The sequence below is a fragment of the Hydra vulgaris genome, chromosome 08 (assembly GCF_038396675.1).
Source record: "Hydra vulgaris chromosome 08, alternate assembly HydraT2T_AEP".
NCBI lineage: Eukaryota > Metazoa > Cnidaria > Hydrozoa > Anthoathecata > Hydridae > Hydra > Hydra vulgaris.
Genome location: NC_088927.1, coordinates 52,510,611 through 52,531,486, shown reverse-complemented (window position 1 = coordinate 52,531,486; position 20,876 = coordinate 52,510,611). Strand labels below are relative to the sequence as shown.

Genomic DNA, 20,876 nt, shown 5'->3' with positions numbered 1-20,876 from the left:
CCAAATAAATTAAAACAAAAAAAAATTGTTATCATTAATAATCAAAATATCTTTTGAGGTTTAAAAAATTAGTATTTTTTTTAACTATAGATAAAAATTATTGTCAATTTATCTCTATTCAGAGTGTCAATTTTCAATGTAGATAATGAACAGAAAATTATGTATCATCAACGAATCAGTTATAGTCAATTTTTGATTAATAATCAGGTTTTATTCAGAAATTAAATTAAGGGCTCCATAAAAATATATATCCATAAAAATATATATCCATAAAATATATATCCATAAAAATATATATCCATAAAAATATATATCCATAAAAATATATATCCATAAAAATATATATCCATAAAATATATATCCATAAAAATATATATCCATAAAAAAAAGAAAACAATTAATAAACTAAAAATATTTATTCACGAAAATAAATTCTCCGAAAAAATTTATAAAACAATTTAAAATATTACTTATCAGGTACTTTTGCCTTTTGCCTGTTCAAAATTGCAGCCCTATTTCTAATAGCTCTTTTGAGTCACAAACATAAAAATCAGTTATATCCTTCGTCAAGTTTTTTGAAGGATCCAGAAACGCTTCTAAAAAAAAAAAAATTTTTTTGTATAAAAATAAAATAAAATTGCATATTATATTATTGATAATCATACCATTTATATTATTTAAATACATCTACTTTTTAAATAGAAATTTGTAATTTGTATTATAAGTTTTACTTTATTAAGTTACTAAATCAAAGAGTTATTTCACTTAATTTTATGGAGACCATTAATAATAATTAGTAATAGTAATATTAATAATTGTTAATACTAATTAGTATTCGTGTTAGTAACACTTATTAGTATAAATGATTACAAGTAATGACTGAAGAAAATAAGAAATGTTTCTTGCTAAATTTAGAAGCTAAAAACCTTACTGTGCTTTAAAGCACAGAAAGCTTTTTAGCATTAAGAAATAGACTTCTTAAATGTTTTTAAATAAATCTTAGGGACCAAAAATAAATATTGAAATTACATACCTGGCATGCAACAATAATGCATCGTCTTTGAAAAACTATTTTTTCCAGATACCTATTTTTACTAAATAAATCTTGAACACTACAAACCATCAATGCATCTAATTCAAGCCTTGCAGTTACCCGCACATCTTTCCCTTATGAGCCTTTATAGCCACATTTTAATCAGGGAAAACATTCCATTCATAGTTTGCTAATAAATGCACCTTAAAATTAAAAAAGAAAATTATTTAAAAAGGTAAAAGGTAAGACTCTTTTGCTGTCACAAGCCATTTTTGGCTTGTGGTAACGTTTATCCAAACAGCACTTATTGATATTTTTTTTGTTGTAGCAAAAAGTCTCTTTTCAAGAAAATAGAATTGCAATGAAAACAAGAAATAGTTTAAATGGGATGGAATAAATGGGATAACAGATAACACTATGTAAGGTATTGCTGCTCCCATCTAAATGTTTTTTTGTTTTTTTTAATTTAGTTTATGAAGGTCATTTCTTTTGAATAAAAAGAAATGACCTTCATAAATGACTTTTGTTTGTTGCGCTCTAGTCAGGGGAAACTTTTTAAAATTCATATTATTTCTCATGAGGAATATTTAATGGCATTCAGTACATACATCGACTATCTTATAGCCTGCTGCTACAAGGTAAGGTGCTGCTACATTGACTGAGGATTTGGCATGGGGTAGGAATTTTTTTTTATTATTCCAATAAATATTTCTTATGTTAAAAAAGTCTACATTGACAAGAGCAAAACTAGCAAAAAATAAAATTATTTTAGACTGCTTAACTGTAGGATTACTTAAAGTCAAATTTTCACCTAAGTACTAGCTTATAAAATTTAAACTATTTGTTACATGATGATGAATATATATGGTGAATATAGTAATGTAAAGCCCTTTCAAAAACCATTATAGAATGGTAAAATGAAGAATAAAATAAAAAAACAATATATTGTATTTAGGTTTCTCCTAATGTATAGAAACATTAAAATAACTTGCAAGTTTTCACCCTTACCAACAAGTTATTAACGGAAAAAATGTAAATTAATTAAGAAGGTATCTAATCTCAGAATTATTTAAATAAAGTATTTTTTGGATATAATAATACCAAAAATTAATTAGCCTTTTATTGCAATATGTATTTGTTTTGAAATTTTACTTCCTCTATATCAAACTCTTCTATAAATGACATAGCTGAAAATCCTCACAGTTAAAACTGTATAAAAACTGACATCCGTAAGAAATCCAAAGGACATACCAACTAAATGGTGGCCGGGCAATGTATGCGCACTGGGCAAGAACTTAAAAACAGCAAAAAATGATTGGCCCTTTCAACGCAGCTACTGTATAATAATTTTTTTGAAATAATTGTTTTGACATTTTTAATAAAAGAATCTGAACGGCATAGAAGAAAATGAAATAATTATAAATTAGTTTTCATCGGTCCTGTGTTCTCTAAAGTAATTATTTGAGGCTTCTAGAGTTTTCTCTGATATCATCATCAAAGACAAGCTGAAATATTTTACCATCTGATATCCATGAATCAGAATTTATGTAAAGCCTGTCACACGTTGCCATAAATATAACTGTGTATACATTTCTGCAGTCTCAAAATAACATTTTTTAAGTTTGTCAAACACAGATGACATCACTGCCAAAATTGCATGCAGTCTTCTAATAAGGTCAGGACTTACACCAATTATTTCAGCAGATTTTTCAGCTTGCTAAAATTGTGTTCGGTGCATCATTTTTCACATATTTAACAGAGTAAATATTGTTTTGATGCAGTTTGTCTTATTTATATACACATATATCTGTCTTCTATTCATCTAAAAATTAAAAACAGCTAATAATATAACGATATACAATATGGTATATACATACATAAAAATACAAAATAATGAACATGGGGGTAGTCTTACATAAAAAAAATAGACAATCAACTCAATTATTTTGTGCTCATAATTAGTTTGATTTAACAATAGGAGTATAAAATCACACTTCTCAAAAGTTTGTACTATGTTAACATTTTTTTTTCATTGCAGCCTTATTTATAATGTAATCAGGCCGAGTTATAAAAATGAAAATAATCACATAAAAAATTAATTGCACAGTCTAGGGTGACCAAACCTGGCAAACCAAAATTGGCAAAATATTTTGCTTGGTGCTAACAATATACATCTACAATTTTTAAAACAAGTTTAATATATCTTCCATAATGTTTCATGTCCTTTTTTTATGCACATATGGCAAAATAAAGAATCTATATAATTTCGAAAAAAGTCTGTAAATTTAAATGTTCAAAAAATAACAGTTATATTTTTTATAAGGAGATATTGTTAACTAATTATATTTTATATACATATATAAATGTATACACATATAAATATATGTATACAACCACATGCATATATAAAATATAGCATAAGCTTTTCTTACCATTAGAAAAGCTTATGCTTTTCTAATATTTTAGAAAAGCATAGTTTCAATTTGCAAAACTGTTTGCATAACTACTCATTCTTACCCAACAAAATTTGAAACATGAACTATATAGGGGTAACTGCTATGCAAAAACCTTATTTTTAAAACAAAAGTTATTTGAAAAAAAAGGTATTAGAAAAGTCAAAAGTTATTGAAAAAAACAAAAGTTAATGGAAAAAATAAAAATCATAGAACGGATTAAAACAACTAAAATCATATCGGCTGAAAAAAACTTGTAACGCATAATATTACGCATAGTAAATGCCATCAGATATAGCCTTCCACCTTTTTTATTTTTCTTCGTAATACTTTAAAGATCATTTCCTAATAGGAGCACTAACAGAAAGTGCCAGAGATACCACTACAAGTGGTTAGATACAAAAAGAAAACTTTGTAAAATGTCTTGAACATTTTGTACGTAATAGAAAATGTACAACTGAAAATCCCTGTTAATTGCTGCTTGGCAATCATGAAACCTAATCTTTGTATTGAAGGATTAGGTTTTGCAAAAGAAAATAGAGTAGTAATGCTTACCTTTCCACCACATTGCACGCATATTTTGTAGCCTTTGGATAAGGCAGTTTACGGTCTCCACTCAAAAACTATATAAAAATGTTAAAAATTAACACGTTCATTTATTTGCCAACTTCTAGTATACTCGTAGTTATACTAACTTATTTCAAATAATATTTGTGCATGACTGGCTTTGTTTATTCATTTTTTTTTGTTTTTTTAGCTTCACATTTGGTTTCAGAAAATATTACATTCAAGTTTTTATTTAAAAAATCTAAGGAACCTAATTTAAATGCGGATAAAGACAGAAATAGCTTAAAACAGATAAAAGTAAAATATTGATAATGCTATAATTTTATTTCATGAAAATTTAAGTGTAAACCTATTCTTTTGAATGATACATTCTGAAACATTCGCCAATACATAACGGAAGTCTATTTTCACAAACAGCACATTCATATCGTGTTCCTTTAAGTTTTATTTTAGAGCAGACTCGACGTGGTTTTGTTAGGAGTTTTTTCTTTCATTGGTGGTATTGAAGACAAGAAGTGGAAGCTATAATTGGTGATTCGAGGCACAATTTCATTCAAACGTTCACCCAATAAATCCGTAACAATTAATTCTCTAAACTTAAGCAAAGAAATTATTTTATCTAGTCCATATTTGCTGTTTAGACAGTAAGCATTACACAAAAAAGTATCAAAGAGATGAAGTGCTACTTTTTTTACCATCTAATTGTCTTTCTTAGGCAATCATAATATTGTAATCTTTAATAATGTTGAGTTTCATTTTCTTCTCTCCTCTCCTGTTTGTCACTTCAATCATTTGCAACGAATGCAAGTTGCTAATCATTACCACGTCTCTTTTGTCTTTCCATTTAGCAACCACAACACCCTCTCTACTTCTGCTTATGATGTCTCCCTGTTTCAGTTTTGCTTTAGTGCATTCTTTTGGATTTGACTTTCGGTCAGTTCTTAAATTACCACAGATGTAAATGTGTTTTTTGATTTATCATCTGCTTTGTTAATTCAAACAAATTAGAGTTAAGAAAACAAAATATAAATTGCCTTTTTGTTACTCATGATAACTGCCAATGTGCATGTGCATGTTCAAAAAATTGAATTATAATAATAATGCATCAAATAAGCTACATTACTAGTCGCTGCAATGAGTTATATTCATTAAGGTGTTATGAGTAAACTCGTACTTCGGCACTGGAGAAAAAAATTTCTTCTCCATTGCCAAAGTACTCGTAGTGCTTATTTTTTGTCAATTATATTCAGAATGAAAAATACTATAGAATTATTGTAGATTAAAAGTATTTTATTTATTGAAATGTTGATATCTAGCCTTGGCAATGAGGATGAAACCGCGAAAAACAGCCTCGGCAAAAACTAATCATTGCAGACATTATGGTTCGGCAAAGAAACAAAGCGTAGTTTAAAATAGCTTAGCAGCGAACGTGTTAAAACCGTTACAGTATATGATATTTAAAACTTTGTAAACATTCCATTTCTGTCATCATTTTATAAACATCACGTGTCGTCACTTTGTAAACATCACGTTTCTGTCCCCGTCAGGGCCGCCCAGAGGAGAGGTAGGGGGGCGAATGGGACAGTTTGTCGCGGGCGGCAGATATCAAAAGGGCACCAAATAAAACGAAGGTACCTAAAAAAAAATAGAAGGTACCTAAAAAGTATTTTCATCTGTAATATAGACAAATTTTAATAAATAAGGGCGCCAATAAGGGTTGCGGTTCCAGGCGGCGTGACGGCTTTCGGCGGCCCAGGTCCTCGTTTACATACTACTTTTTAGAGATTTTTTTTTAGTCAGTTATCAAAATAATTAGAAATGTTTTTGCTTTTTGAAAATGCGTAGTGCTTTGTTATAATATGCGTAGCGTAACGTGTTATAATATGGAGATAATATACTATTATATGAGGAGCCCGTCTGCAAAATGCGCTATGTCACAAAAATAAAAATTTCGAGTTAATTCTATTTCCACATGCACGTTTTGCAAATGGGCTCCTCTTATTGTGGTATAATATGCTATTATTTATTATTATATAGTGTTATTAATATGTCATTATTTTATTTATTATTGTTTTAAACGTCTGCGAAATTTAAACTAAAATAATTCGGCAAAAAATTTAAAGTAAAATACTTTGGCAAAGTTCAAATAAACAATTATTTATCACTACAACCTAAAGCAATTCTAAACTTAATTTTCATGATATTTATATTGTTACATTTCCTTGTTGTAAATATTCCGCATTGCGCGCCAATCATTTTTATTAATCATTTGTACTTATTAAAATACACATAAAAAAAAGCAATTTAGTTTAATTATTCAAGAGTTATATAACCACTTATTTAAAAAACTGCTTTGTATTATTAGATTACAGAAAATTATTTCTCGATTTGTTGCTTTCAAAAGAACTTTCAGAAAGAACTTTGTTACAGTTTTACTTTTGCTATGAAAAACGGTAACTTGTTTTTGATTAAGATGCTAATTCTTTTATATATAAATATTTCTTTAAAAAAGTATTTATGTAGCAAATATTACTGCTGATTTCGAAATAGAAAACGCATAAATTAAAATTTTGCAATCACAATTGTTTAATAAATAAAACCTTAAGAATGAAAAGACAATCGCAGTTAAGCTCTTGTAAAAAGAACGAGTTGTTTTTTGACGGAACGTATAAACTATAAACACAGCAAATATGACTATGGAGGGAATTGCGAATCTAAAAAAGACTTTTACTTTCTGTAAGTTTTTTTACTTTGAAAACTGTGTAAAAGTTTCGATTAAACATTTTAAAGCTGAAAGAAAGAAATTCGCGTTTTCTGTTAAAATATAATGTTAATTCAAGTATGCATTGAAAATAATAATAACAATAATAATAATAATAAGAAGAAGAAAAAGAAGAAGAATAACAATAACAATAACAATAATAATGACAGAGCGCAAGTAAGAATTAATGCCAAGGCAGACTGTACCGCGTTTAAGATTTAACGGAAATACTTTACACATATATATATATATATGTATGTATATATATATATATATATATATATATATATATATATATATATATATATATATATATATATATATATATATATATATATATATATATATATATATAAAGTATTTATTTACACACACACGTATATATAAGAGCACAATTGTTTCTTGATTTCCTTAGCCTATATTTGTTTATATTTATTTTCCAATATGTTTTTATTATAATTACTTTTAGTATGGTAAATAAACTTTATAAATTTTATTAAATTAATGACATGACGTGCAATTTGTTTTTAATTTTATATACTTTATTAGAGTATATAATACGTGCCTTATATTTTTATTCATAGGTATTTAATGAAAGTTTTATGTGTATTATTCTATATGTTGTTTATGTGCCTCGCATAATCGACGGATTTTAAAAATTTTATCACGTCGATTATATGTTGTAATATGCTTTCCGAGCATATATTTGATACATTAACGCATCGTCGTATTCAACTTTATATCGGGTAAACTAATTTTTAACACCAACAGACAGTCTAAACAAGTATCTATTACGGAAAACAGATAAAATCGAGATTAAATCCGAGACTAAACAAGTTAGTTGCGGCAAACCGCAACAAATTTTCAAAGTTCACTATGCCAAACTTGTACGACCGAGTAGTCACTGACCTGCTAATCAATTATCAATTTTTAACTAGTCTATAGGTGGCTAAAGACGTCGGTCTGTGGTGTTAAGATACAAAATGTTTCTTTTTATATAACTGCGAATTTGTCACATTTAAGCCTCAACAGAATGCGTGGAAGACTTATATATAGTTAAATAAACTCTTTACTTTTTCAAATAACAAACATATTGTTTGTGATGTTTGAATATTGAAATTAGTTTAAAACGGGAAACTTTTTAAAGTTTAAAAATATAGCAAAATAAGATTTTAATGCCGTTCTGATAGCATAAGTGTTACTGTATTAAAAATCCGTTTATTGGCATTTTTTAAATTCTTCAATTAAACATCAGGCTTAAACTCATGCTGACAGAAATTCTTGTTAAAATTCTTATTTTTAATTTTTTTCAAATTGCTTTGTTACTACTGTTTTTAACATTCTATAGTATGTTTACTAGTACAGTCTAACGGTATAAAGATAATGAAAAAATCTATCAAAATATGCAAAAATAATAATTTACAATTATTGATTTTAACAAAGTTTTAAATATTTAAGTTATTTTTTAGTTTGTTTATACTTGCTTGTGTATGATTCATTAATTTTTTGCACTGTATATTTTTTCAATTGAAATAATTTTTTCTAAAAAATGAAGTCATTTTTAATCAGTTTTACGTGAGAAAAATACTTACAATGAAAAATACTTGTTTTTTTACGAAGAAAAAACTTCAAAATGACTAAAGATTGCAGATCCCCACAAAAACCAAAAAAGTTTCAAAAATTGTTTTCTATTTGATTTTAAAGATGAACTAAACAGAGATTAGTAAATTTGAAAACTGTTTTTTTGTAAATTAATTTAGTTTTTTAAATAATTATGCTTAAAGTGCCCTAGAGTTTTTCAGACTTCCCTAGCAACCACCATAACAACGAATTTGTTTGTTTGTTTTTTTACTTTATACTCAGGTTTTTAGAGGGCATTCGAGTCTTAAAAACATCGAGTTTTCTTAACATTTTACAATTGCTCTAAAAAACCTTAGGATAAGTTTTACAACTTGAAGTTTACTAATTAGTATCACATTTTTTGATTAAATTTTCAACTTAAAAAAACTTAAAAAGCTTAAAGAGTATTTTTATTACAAATTTGTTTACATATTTTATATGAAAAATGATTCGTAGTATAAATAACTAAAAAAAATAATTAGAAAACATAAATATAAGTTTAAAAGTTGTTAATGCAGCAAAAAAACAGCGAAAGAAAAAAAAAGTTCTACAGCTTTATCACCAGTTGCAAGTTTTTCATGTTTAAAGTGTTTTTTTTTTATGAAAAAAAATGCTTCCACAACCGGTATCTAATAAACGACCGGGGCTTTGGCCGGGGCTAAGTTTGATAACACATAGCTGCGACCGGGGCCAGGTTTATGACCAGGGCTGCATAAATATTGATAGATCCTATAAAAATGTTATTTTTAATTAAAATTTATGATATGAGTTATAATTAAAAACAATACTTTTATAGGATCTATCAATTTAATTCAGCCCCGGCCGGGTTTATGACCGGGGCTGCATTAATATAAACCTGGCCCCGGTCGCGGCTATGTGTTATCAAACCTAGCCCCGGTCGTTTATTTCAGGTATCAACAGAAAAGTTTCTTCTGCTGTTATCTTATACCAACTAAAGTTGGTGAAAAATATAAAAAAAGATTCGCAGATAAAAAAATGAGGATGGGACATCGTATTCTGCTGGTGGTTTTTAGATTGATAAAAAGTTTATAATTTTTTATTACAATATTATTAAAATCATTTTTTTTTGTGTTTTATTATTTTTAAAATACTACGCAACGCATAAAACACGTTTGAAATGCATAAAACACGTTTGCAATGCATAAAACACGTTTTCTTAACTTCAAAAAAAGATTTTATTCGAAATTTTTAGGAAATTTTCCATGTTGTGTTGTCTGGAGTTTGTACCAAAAAAAAAGTTTAATTTTTATTTTAAGTGTATTTTTTATCTTTTTGGGGTACTTAATTTTGCTATTTTTTAAAAGAAATTGATTATCTTTAAAAATAGTAAAAAAAAAAAAGTAGTTGAAATCCTAGCTAAATATGAATCCTTGATAACCCTGAAAATTTTAAGTTATTAGGATTTGCGAAACTTTTATTATCATGTTTGAATATTTTGTTAAAATGGCTGCTTTAAAGTGTAGTTATTACTTAATTTCAAAATTTTATAATAAAAGAAATATAAGTAATTTAAAATAAAATTTAATTGTAATTGATGTCCAATAACAAAAATTTATTTTAAGGGGATCCGCTAACTTTACGAAAGTAGAAAACAAGTGATGTTTCAAAAAATATAAAATATCAAAAAGCGATGCAACAAACTTTGGAGAAATGTTATATGAGGAGCCCATTTGCAAAACGCGCTAAGTACGAGTAAACGCGCTAAGTACGAGTAAACTGATTTTGAGAAATCAACAAAAACTAAGCTACTTTTAGTTGCGCATCAACAAAAATTGATATTTTCTTTGCCCATTTTTAAGACCAAAAATTTTTTAATTGGTCCAATATTAAAATAGATGATAGATTTAAGTATATAAAACGTGGAAATAGAATTAACTCAAAATTTTTATTTTTGTGACTTGGCGCTTTTTGCAGATGGGCTCCTCATATGTTGAGGCATATGTTGAGATATAATATATCTCTCATCATATACCTTAACATATATCTCAATAATATACCTCAACTTATATCTCAATATATTATGTTGAGATATATGTCGAGGTTAGTAAAGACGGTTTTAAAGGTAAGTTTCAGTTTTTGTGAACAACCTAAAATGACAACTGCGCACGATTTATTTGATACAGTTTGTTTTATTTTTAAAAAATTACAATATATCGTGTGTATAAGTTTGTTGTGTTTGTGCAATACTTAGCTATCTTAAATAAGTGATATTTAAAAATCAAATGCAATATGCTAAAATTTTTTAAAAAGAGCTGAACATTCCAATTGAAACATTAACTTTGGCACAAAAAATTGCATAATAATAGAATTTACATCTTCCTTTGATGAAAATGAAATTGAATGAGAATCAATAAATAGAACAATTCTACTTGCAAAATAACATTTTAAAATTATTAAAGACAAAAAAATAAATTTAATTCAAAAAAAATTTCAAAAGTTAAATACTGGTAACTTGAACCTTCAAGGCAACTCAATGGTTCGACATAACGAATGTCCAATATAAGAGAAGTTTCGCTAAATCGAATTTTGAATATGAGATATCAGTTTGAGTTACGGCGATTTTTCTTTAATCAACTCTTAAATATAAACATTAAGTATACTCCATTAATCTAATAAAGTGTGAAAAAAAGATTTAGTAAAAGAAGATATATCAGCTTGTTTTAACTTCCTGATTTTTTTTTCCACAATTGAGCTTCACGGAACCCAAGAAAACTGTTTGAGATAACAAAAGTTTGAGTTAACCGATCTTTGACTTACCGAGGTCTGACACACTATTTATTCATACTAGAAGCCCATTCACCATTAGAGTTAAAGAAGTTCTTGAGAATGATCTTAAGAGTTTGATTGAATTGATTACCAGCAATAAAGGAAAAAAAAATTCTTTTTCATGTGAGGTAACAAGTTTCGGACTAAGTATTTGCATATCTTGTTCAATCTATTTGTATTTCTCCATTCTATTTTCTTTTTTTAATAATTTATTTCTGTAAAGCCAGTTTTTCAAACTTTTTAATTATTAAAACACAGCTTGGTGGGAAATGAGCGACCAGCTACTTCTTTAGTAATTTTGAGGCAACTTTTTATCACATTGTTTCATTTTATCTTTTACTTTTTTAAAAAAAATTTATCTTTAATGTTGGGCTTAATATATTTATGATAATAATTAAGCCTAGTATAAAGCGATTATTTACTACGACATGTCTCCATCTATATATCGCAACTTTGCAGGTGTCGATATTACTACGATATATCGTTAGCTACCGATTGTAGCTTTATAACTAGCTTTAACATAACGATAAATCTGTAGCTGGCTATGTCTGTAAATGGCTACCAATCGCAGCTTTTTAGCTTGCTAAAATATAAATCTATAGATAGTTGATATTTCTAGCTAAAGTGATGTGGCGTGTATACATACAGCTCACTTGCTAGCAAAACTATTAATGGGTGTTTCCTCAATAATGGAACTGCACAAAATACAATGGCTGATGTGCAAATGTTAAAATAATAACATATGACTTATTGTTAGTGTAAACTTGACAATATGTAATTTAAAAAAAAATTATTAACCAAAAATAATTTTTCTTTAGTTATAAAAATGAGCTCAAAAAAATTAGATGTAAGTGAACAAGTTCTACAAAAGAGTACAAGTTCTACAATAATAACATTACACGAGGAAAACTGTTTACTTATAATCAATTTAAAGCGAAAAATGCTCCAAAAACAACTGTATATTGTGAAATTAAAAGATATGGAAATGGACTGGAATGAATTTCGATCACGCGCACTCAAAAATTGCTAAAAATAAAGACAAACATCAAATATCGTCACCGGAAATCAATAGCAAAATGGTCTGAGCAGAAAGAGCTATTGCTCGCGCTAAATCCGTACGCTTGTATAAAAAGTTTTTAACAAAAATTTGATTTTGAATGGCAAATCTTATTTTACTTTGTCAAACTCCAAAATTTGGGAATGATCGGTATTACTCCAGTGACCACAAGAATGCTTCTCCAGATCTCAAATACAAAAGAAAAGCTAAGTTTCGAAAGCAAAGTATTGGTATGGCTTGCAATTAGTCCTAAAGGTGTGACTAAACCAGTAATCAACCAATCTGGCCTTTCTGTTAACAAAAATACGTTTAAAAAAAATTGCATTGAAATATTTTGATTTTTTTATACGCTGAACAATATCCTGATGACAATTACATTATTTGGTCTTTTTAACTTAGCTTCGGCTCATTATGCCAAAAATGACATTGCTTTGCTGGACAGTGAAAGTATCAATTGTGTTCTAAAGAAAAGCTAATCTTGCCAACTGTTCTGAGATAATGCCAATAGAAGACTTTTAGGGTTATTTGAAAGGTTTAGTCTACAAGGGAAAGTGGGAAGGAAAAAATTAATTAGAAGAATCAAGTATTGTTTTAAAACAATCACTCCAGAGGTAGTGCAGCATTTAGTAGGTAGCAAGTAGGTAGGTAGTGCAGCAGTTTGCTAAACTAAGAGAAGATTGAATGCAGTTCGGGTTACCAGAAATGAGTTGATTAGAAATATTAAATGTACATTAGTCCAGCAAAATAATCTTAATTTGATTTTTTTCAAAAAAAAACATACTTATTATAGTTCCATTTTTGAGGGAACATTCTTTATCATCATTTTTTTTTGAGGGAACATTCTTTATCATGATTTTTTTTGAGGAAACATTCTTTACTATCATATTATTTTAGTTATCTATAACATAACGGCAAGTCTGTGTCTATAAATATTAAAAATATTTCAATTTTAATGAAAACTATTGCTTTTGTATTAATTTTTTAAAAACACAATATTATTGTATTGTAGTTCATGTTTATAATAACAACTTCATTAAAATAACAATTAATTGTTATTGTAATAAAAAAAATTATTGTAATGTCGAAACTTGAAAATGTTTTAATAGTCCAGTCGCTAAACCATGTGACCTTGAAATAGGGTACAACTTATATTTAATTATTGATTCTATTTCTGTTTGTTTTTTTTACTGAATTATAATATGCGGGGTGCTAGAATGATAAATTTCGGCAATGTGGTAAATTGCGATAATTAAATAAGAAATCGGGGGTGCTCAGTTACAAATGCGATATTTAGGTAATTGCGATGCTGTAATTTTTACGGAGCGAATCGTTAGGTGGTTTATTGTGAATTAACTTTTATGGAAAGTTGAGTGCGATTTAATGCGATTTTTTTATCTCTTTTTCTCGCATAATCGAAAAAAGTCGCTTTTCTTCTAACCGCTAATACCGCTTATATTGCATAGTATTCATATTAAGCACTGGCGGTAACCAGTGGTTACCATGGCGTTACCAGTGGTTACCATGGCGTTACCGCCAGTGCTTAATATGAATACTATGCAATATAACGGTATATATAACTATACTTTTCTTTGACTATAAGATAGCGATTCAATACAAAAGACGAGTAAAATAAGTATGGGAAAAGGAGGCAATTTAGAACAGGGGTGGTTTTGAACAATGCAAAAGTTTAAAAAAGTACAAACTTATCAACCAAGTTAAATATATTAGTCAATTGAAAATACTTTCGCACATAACCGTCTCAGGATTTTTGTCAAAAAGACATTTAGATTTTTCACAAACGTTTTATGATTTTCAAACTTAAGGATTTACTGAGGGAATTATTTCTCAAGGAATTTTTTTTTATATACTTTTTTAGTGAATGGGGTATGTTCTACAATATAAACAAAAAGTTCAATTATAAGACATAAAGTTTTTACAAAAATTATGTGGAATATATTCTGAAGTTAGGGTTGAGACAGTATTGCATAACTTTTAAGTGGCACTTTTGGACGTACTGCGCGTCTCTAACAATTTTATCAACAATTTAATTATTAAAATAATAATATAATAGATAAAGTAAAATCTAATCATTAACAAACATTTTTTAGGTAATAAGGAGACTCTTGTTACAAAAGCTTAGTTATTGTTAAAAATTTAGGAGCCAAATTCACAATCAGTATAGTTGCTAATGACTTACGTTCTGATATTCAAGAGTTTTCTTTTCTAATATCTTAAGAAAAAGAAAAAGATGTCAGTTCAACATCTATTATACCTCTTAATCAAAAACCTATATCATATTTTTTTGATAAAATATCAGCACAAGAGTGTGATGAAATAAATATAAAATATGCAAATTATGCAACAGCCAGCCTTTTCAGCATGTCAGAAAATCCATTTTGGATTAATTTCTTTAAATAGATTCAGACCGGTTGGTCACCTCCTAAACGTTATGCCCTGAGTCATGAGCTATTAGACAAAGTATATAACTAAGTAAATAAATTAAAACAAGAACTGATATCCCAGGCAGAAACATTTGTTCTCATGATAGATGGTTGGTCTTGCATAAATAATGATTCACACATACAGACTATGCTAGCTACTCCGACTCCAATATACACATCCAAAAGAAAACTCCCACACTGGACAATATCTATTTGATTAAGTGGTTGAGTTTATTGAAAATGAAAACGTTTTATCGAACAAGAAAAAAATAAAAGCTTTTTGCACTGACAATGCATCGGCCATAGTGGCTGTTTGAAAATTGATAGAAAGTAAATATGATTAGATGTCAACATATGGCTGTTTTTCTCACGGTCTAAATTTGTCAGCTTGTGACCTAGTAAAGGAGAACAACATAATTTTTGAAACATTTAAGCAAAATAAACAAATAATAAATAAACTAATAGTAAAGTTTTTCAAAAACAAGCATGTTTTATAGAGTATCCTTGAGTGTTGTAGCCTACATTTTCTGAAAAAAAATTTGACATTAATTCTTCTTGTTGTAACTAGATGGTCATCTCAGTTTTCAATGTTACAACGCAATCTGCGTCTTTGTGACTCATTACGATTGGCAGTAACTGATGAGAAAGCACAAGAACATATTGAAAAACACAACAACAACAAAAAGGAATTAACCTTAAAGAAATAGTGTTAAATGAATTTTTTTGGAAAAAGTCTTACAAACTTCTGAAACTTGTATTTTAATTACACCATTATTGAAGAGAGTGGCATTAATAATATTGTTTTGCAACTGCAGCATTGCATCTGCTGAGCGTGCAAACAATGAGTTTTAATTGCAAAAGTCTCAAAAACGAAATCGTTTAACCGATACAAGAGCATCAAAGTTATTATTTATTGCTTACAATTTGAAATTACAGAATAGATTGGTTAAACTTAATTCTAAAAAGAAAAAACATTTATGTTTACAAAAGAAAAAGATTGATGATAAAAATAATATAATTTTTTTTTTTTTTTGTTATTCACCTCCTCAAGGCCGATAAAGCCACTACAGATGAGGAGGCTACTTAATAGTGGTTATAACCCTCTCTCAACTCTATAACTCCGAAACACGAACCTTGACGAACAAGGTCGCTGCGCGGAGAAACAAGTTGAGCGCGGTACTACCAGGGACGTAGTGGGGATCGAACTCCGAACCTCTCACTTATGAAGCGAGCGCTTTACCACTACACCACTACCGCATAAGTCATAGCTCAATAAAATAAATATAAAATGGATTAGGTGTATAATTCTTTGCAATTTTGTTTATTATCTTATCATAGAGTAGGAAGTTAAACAAAAATTTTTTTGAAAATTTCTCGAAATTTTTATCACTAAATTATTCAATTGGTTTTGACGTCAACATATGATAAAATATTTTAACATCAGTATAGACATAATTAAAAAATAATCAATAATTTCACTTTACAAAGTAAATAATTATTTAGTTACATACATATAATAAATTATATATTTTTATGATTTCGAATTATTATAAATGTTAATTCTAAAAAAATTATTCTTTAAATAGCTGTATTATTGATCTCAAAATAAATAAAATTTATATAAGTAAATGGTTGCTAAAAACGTGAGTGTACAATTTATTAAGTATGCGTAATATATATTTCTATGGTTTTCCTGGCTTCGCTTGACTTCTCAAAATATATAAAGTATATGCAAATGGTTGCTAGAAACGGGTGCCTCGAGCGCCCCTGAACTCAATATTTATCAAGTATACATAATATATATACTTCTTTGTCTATTCTGGCTACACTTCACTTCTCAAATAAATAGAGTTTAAAAACGGGCGACACTGAAGATACTAGTGCCCAAATAATAGTAAATGTGTGGTAAAAACATTAAAGTAAAATAACTTTTGGACTTTGAAATAGTAATACAATACACCAAAATAGCTATTTTAATTGTTTTTCATCAAAATAATGCAATAGTTGTTGTGTATGTTTTTCATCAAAATAATGCAATAGTTGTTGTGTATGTTTTTCATCAAAATAGTACAATAGTTGTTGTGTATGTTTTTCATCAAAATAATGCAATAGTTGTTGTGTATGTTTTTCATCACAGCAATACAATACAAAACTGTTTTAATTGTTTAACATCACAGCAATATAATACAATAGCTTTTTGGGCAATTATTCAGATATTCTGAGTTTTAATATATTGTTAGAACAAAATGCAATATTTATTGTAACTGTTTTTTATCATAGCAATACAATGACAATAAATAATGTTTTAATTGCATCTCTAGTAGTACAATACAACATAATTGTATTGTAATGTGTTGTTGTATTTAATGCTTACAATTGTACATGACATGTACTTATGTACATGAGTTAACCATGTCATAACTATAGATGATTGTGTTTTTGATAAAATGTTCCGAACACTAAAATAACATTATCGTTTACAAGATGTTGCTAGAAGAATAATTGCAATTTGTAAGATAGTGTATAGAAAATCTTTCTTTTGATATTTCACCAAATATCTTTTGCAGACTGTTGCATTTGTTATATGAATATAAGAGAAAGTTCTTAAATATTACTTACGTAACTAAGTTTGGAGAAAATAAAACTTAGCGAATATATACAAATCATCACTATTATCAATCATTTATTAAAATATCGCCTAAGTATGTATGTATATATATATATGTATATATGTATATATATATATATATATATATATATATATATATATATATATATATATATATATATATATATATATATATATATATATAATTTAAATATTTACCCTTATAAATGTTATAAATAGTTTGTATTTATACCTTCTACAAAAAGAGTGCTCAACATTTCTAAATGAACAGTGTGTGTAAAATCATATGTAAATAAGTTTATATGCGTATATAAGTATATAACATAATTTTCTATGTAGCATATCGTAATAATGGCCAAGCAGTTCCTTCAAAGCTCTATCCAGAGTGTATTATTAAAGAAGGTTTTCTAGTTAAATCGCCTCCACAGGAACATGTTATCCGAAAAGTTGCAAGATGGCATTTACGTTATCTTGTATTGTACGATACACAGTCAAGAGTTGATATTGATCAGATAATTGAAAGAGAAGTTTTTATTTTTTATTACAAAGATGACAAATCAAAAGAAGCCGGTGAAAAACCATTAGGTAAAGAATATTTCAATTCTATGTTTTATTTACAGTACAATTTTTCAGTTTATTAACATAATAACAATTATAACAACAGTAAATAACTGGGCTCAGAACGTTTGTTGGACGTCTTAAGGACGTCTAACGGATTTGTGACGTCTTATTGACGTCGTATTGGCGTCTCGCGGACGTCTGTGCTCGCAAGGAAACTTATTTCATATCTATGAGCTATTTTTTGCATAGCTTTTTTGCGTCAAATCTTAAAACAAAAGTTAACTCAACTAGATTGAAACAAACACAAGTTATTTCTAAGCTTTTTAAAACAATTAGCATTTAAGAAAAGTTATTACGGTTAGCATTTATATAAATTTTAAATTGGATTTCTTTGTGACTTTTTTTGCAAAATTTTGTTTTAAAAGCATTTACAAAATTATCAACTGTGTTGATTTTCATAGTTACACCGCTTATATATTATTTTTCAAAGAGTGTCAATAAAGTTCCTCTTCCAAGAACCATTTTCTATTCGAAGGGCGTCCATTTCTTCCATTTTCCAGGTGAATCAACCAACTCTGACTCATTTTGAAACTTCAATCATTTTAACGTAACAAATTTTCTTAAAAAAAAATTTAAATTTTAAACTTTGAAAAAAATGATGCTCATAACACCAAAACCAAGAAAGTTTCACGAACACGTTCTTATATAGATTAATATTCCTTATGGGGATTTATCTTGGTATCTAAATAAGTGATATCTATAAAAAGTTATCGAATTGTTTTTAGTTTATTAATTTTTTAAAAGTTAGTAACTTATGTTTGTAAATAAAAAAAGGTTTATTATTTAGGCAAAATTTCATTAATAAATGCAAATGTTGTTCCGCATCGAGGCAATTTGCACAATTATAAATATGCTATAGATATCTATACGGATAATCGTGTCTGGCATTTGTGTGCAATGCAACAGCCTGTTATTGAAAGTTGGTTTACGGAAATAAAAAGTCGAAGTATTTCAAATTTTCCAAAGGTATGTTATTCATAAACCTGTCTAATTGCAGACATAAAAATTAAGAGAAAAATTAAGACAGTTTTCATAATTTGTAAAATAACTTCTTGCTGCCAATTGTTATTAAAAACTGTTTAACAATATTTTATATGTTGATATATTAGTTCTAAAAATATATATGAGAATTTAGAATCTAAATATTAGTACAATCTGAAATACTTATGATCTAGTTAAAAAACTGAGTGCTGAGTTGTTTATATTATGTAACAAAGAGTCACTATCATTTAGGTCTTGACTAAGGATATTTCTCCATTCATGGTCGCTGCTATGTTTTTTGAACCCTGTAAAGTATTGGATAATTCTTTTAAAGATAAACAAGATAGCGAAGAATGTAGGCGTTTGTCGTTACCACAAAAAAATTTACCCAGGATTTCAGTTGTGCATAGTGATAGTTTGTCTCCATAACTAAGTCATTCATTTCCCCAAAACGCACCGTATAGCGATATAGAAGAAACAACGCCTAATCATGTAGAAGATTTTGATACAGGTTTTTATCTTTTATGTAAATTACATAATGGCTTTAAACAAAAATAATATAGAATATTTTAAATAGTGTCTACCTTTTTTTTAGATGAAGGTATAATACGAACCATAAGCGATTGTTCTACATGTTCAACGTGCACTTTTTCCAGTGCCTCATCGATAACAACATCAAGTATTCCAACAAATAGGGAAACTACAGAATACGATGAAATATTTGGTCCATTCTCATCTGCATTTCAAGGACCAAATATTTCATCGTATTCTGTAGTTTCCCTATTTGTTGGAATACTTGATGTTGCTATCGATGAGGCACTGGAAAAAGTGCACGTTGAACATGTAGAACGATGCTTTATGGTTCGTATTATACCTTCATCTAAAAAAGGTAGACACTATTTAAAATATTCTATATTATTTTTGTTTAAAGCCATTATGTAATTTACATAAAAGATAAAAACCTGTATCAAAATCTTCTACATGATTAGGCGTTGTTTCTTCTATATACACTCTTATACGGTGTTGGGGAAATGAATGCCTTAGTTCTGGAGACAAACTATCACTATGCACCAAAACTGAAATCCTGGGTAAATTTTTTTGTGGTACAAACGCCTACATTCTTCGCTATCTTGTTTATCTTTAAAAGAATTATCCAATACTTTACAGGGTTCAAAAAACATAGCAGCAACCATGAATGGAGAAATATCCTTAGTCAAGACCTAAATGATAGTGACTCTTTGTTACATAATATAAACAACTCAGCACTAGTTTTTTAACTAGATCATAAGTATTTCAGATTGTACTAATATTTAGATTCTAATTTCTCATATATATTTTTAGAACTAATATATCAACATATAAAATATTGTTAAACAGTTTTTAATAACAATTGGCAGCAAGAAGTTATTTTACAAATTATGAAAACTGTCTTAATTTTTCTCTTAATTTTTATGTCTGCAATTAGACAGGTTTATGAATAACATACCTTGGAAAATTTGAAATACTTCGACTTTTTATTTCCGTAAACCAACTTTCAATAACAGGCTGTTGCATTGCACACAAATGCCAAGCACATTATCCGTATAGATATCTATAGCATATTTATAATTGTGCAAATTGCCTCGATGCGGAACAACATTTGCATTTATTAATGAAATTTTGCCTAAATAATAAACCTTTTTTATTTACAAACATAAGTTACTAACTTTAAAAAATTAATAAACTAAAAACAATTCGATAACTTTTTATAGATATCACTTATTTAGATACCAAGATAAATCCCCATAAGGAATATTAAGATCCTATATAAGAACGTGTTCGTGAAACTTTCTTGGTTTTGGTGTTATGAGCATCATTTTTTTCAAAGTTTAAAATTTAAATTTTTTTTTAAATTATTACTAGTTAAAATGATTGAAGTTTCAAAAT

At 27.8% G+C, this 20,876-nt stretch overlaps 1 protein-coding gene across 2 annotated transcripts; it reads left to right on the top strand.

Annotated features, from left to right (window-relative positions):
- The first annotated feature begins 6,438 nt into the window (after positions 1–6,438).
- LOC136083946 (uncharacterized) lies at positions 6,439–19,699 on the top strand. 2 transcript variants are annotated; one of them, XM_065803902.1, is made up of 5 exons: positions 6,439–6,506; positions 17,688–17,933; positions 18,757–18,935; positions 19,203–19,461; positions 19,546–19,699. In XM_065803902.1, exons 1-4 carry the CDS (start codon positions 6,497–6,499, stop codon positions 19,377–19,379), a joined length of 612 nt encoding a protein of 203 aa, XP_065659974.1. In that variant the 5' UTR covers positions 6,439–6,496; the 3' UTR covers positions 19,380–19,461; positions 19,546–19,699. The 2 variants fall into 2 exon arrangements, with proteins under 2 accessions (XP_065659974.1, XP_065659973.1); XM_065803901.1 differs by lacking the exon at positions 6,439–6,506 and adding an exon at positions 6,630–6,789.
- Positions 19,700–20,876: the final 1,177 nt, after the last annotated feature.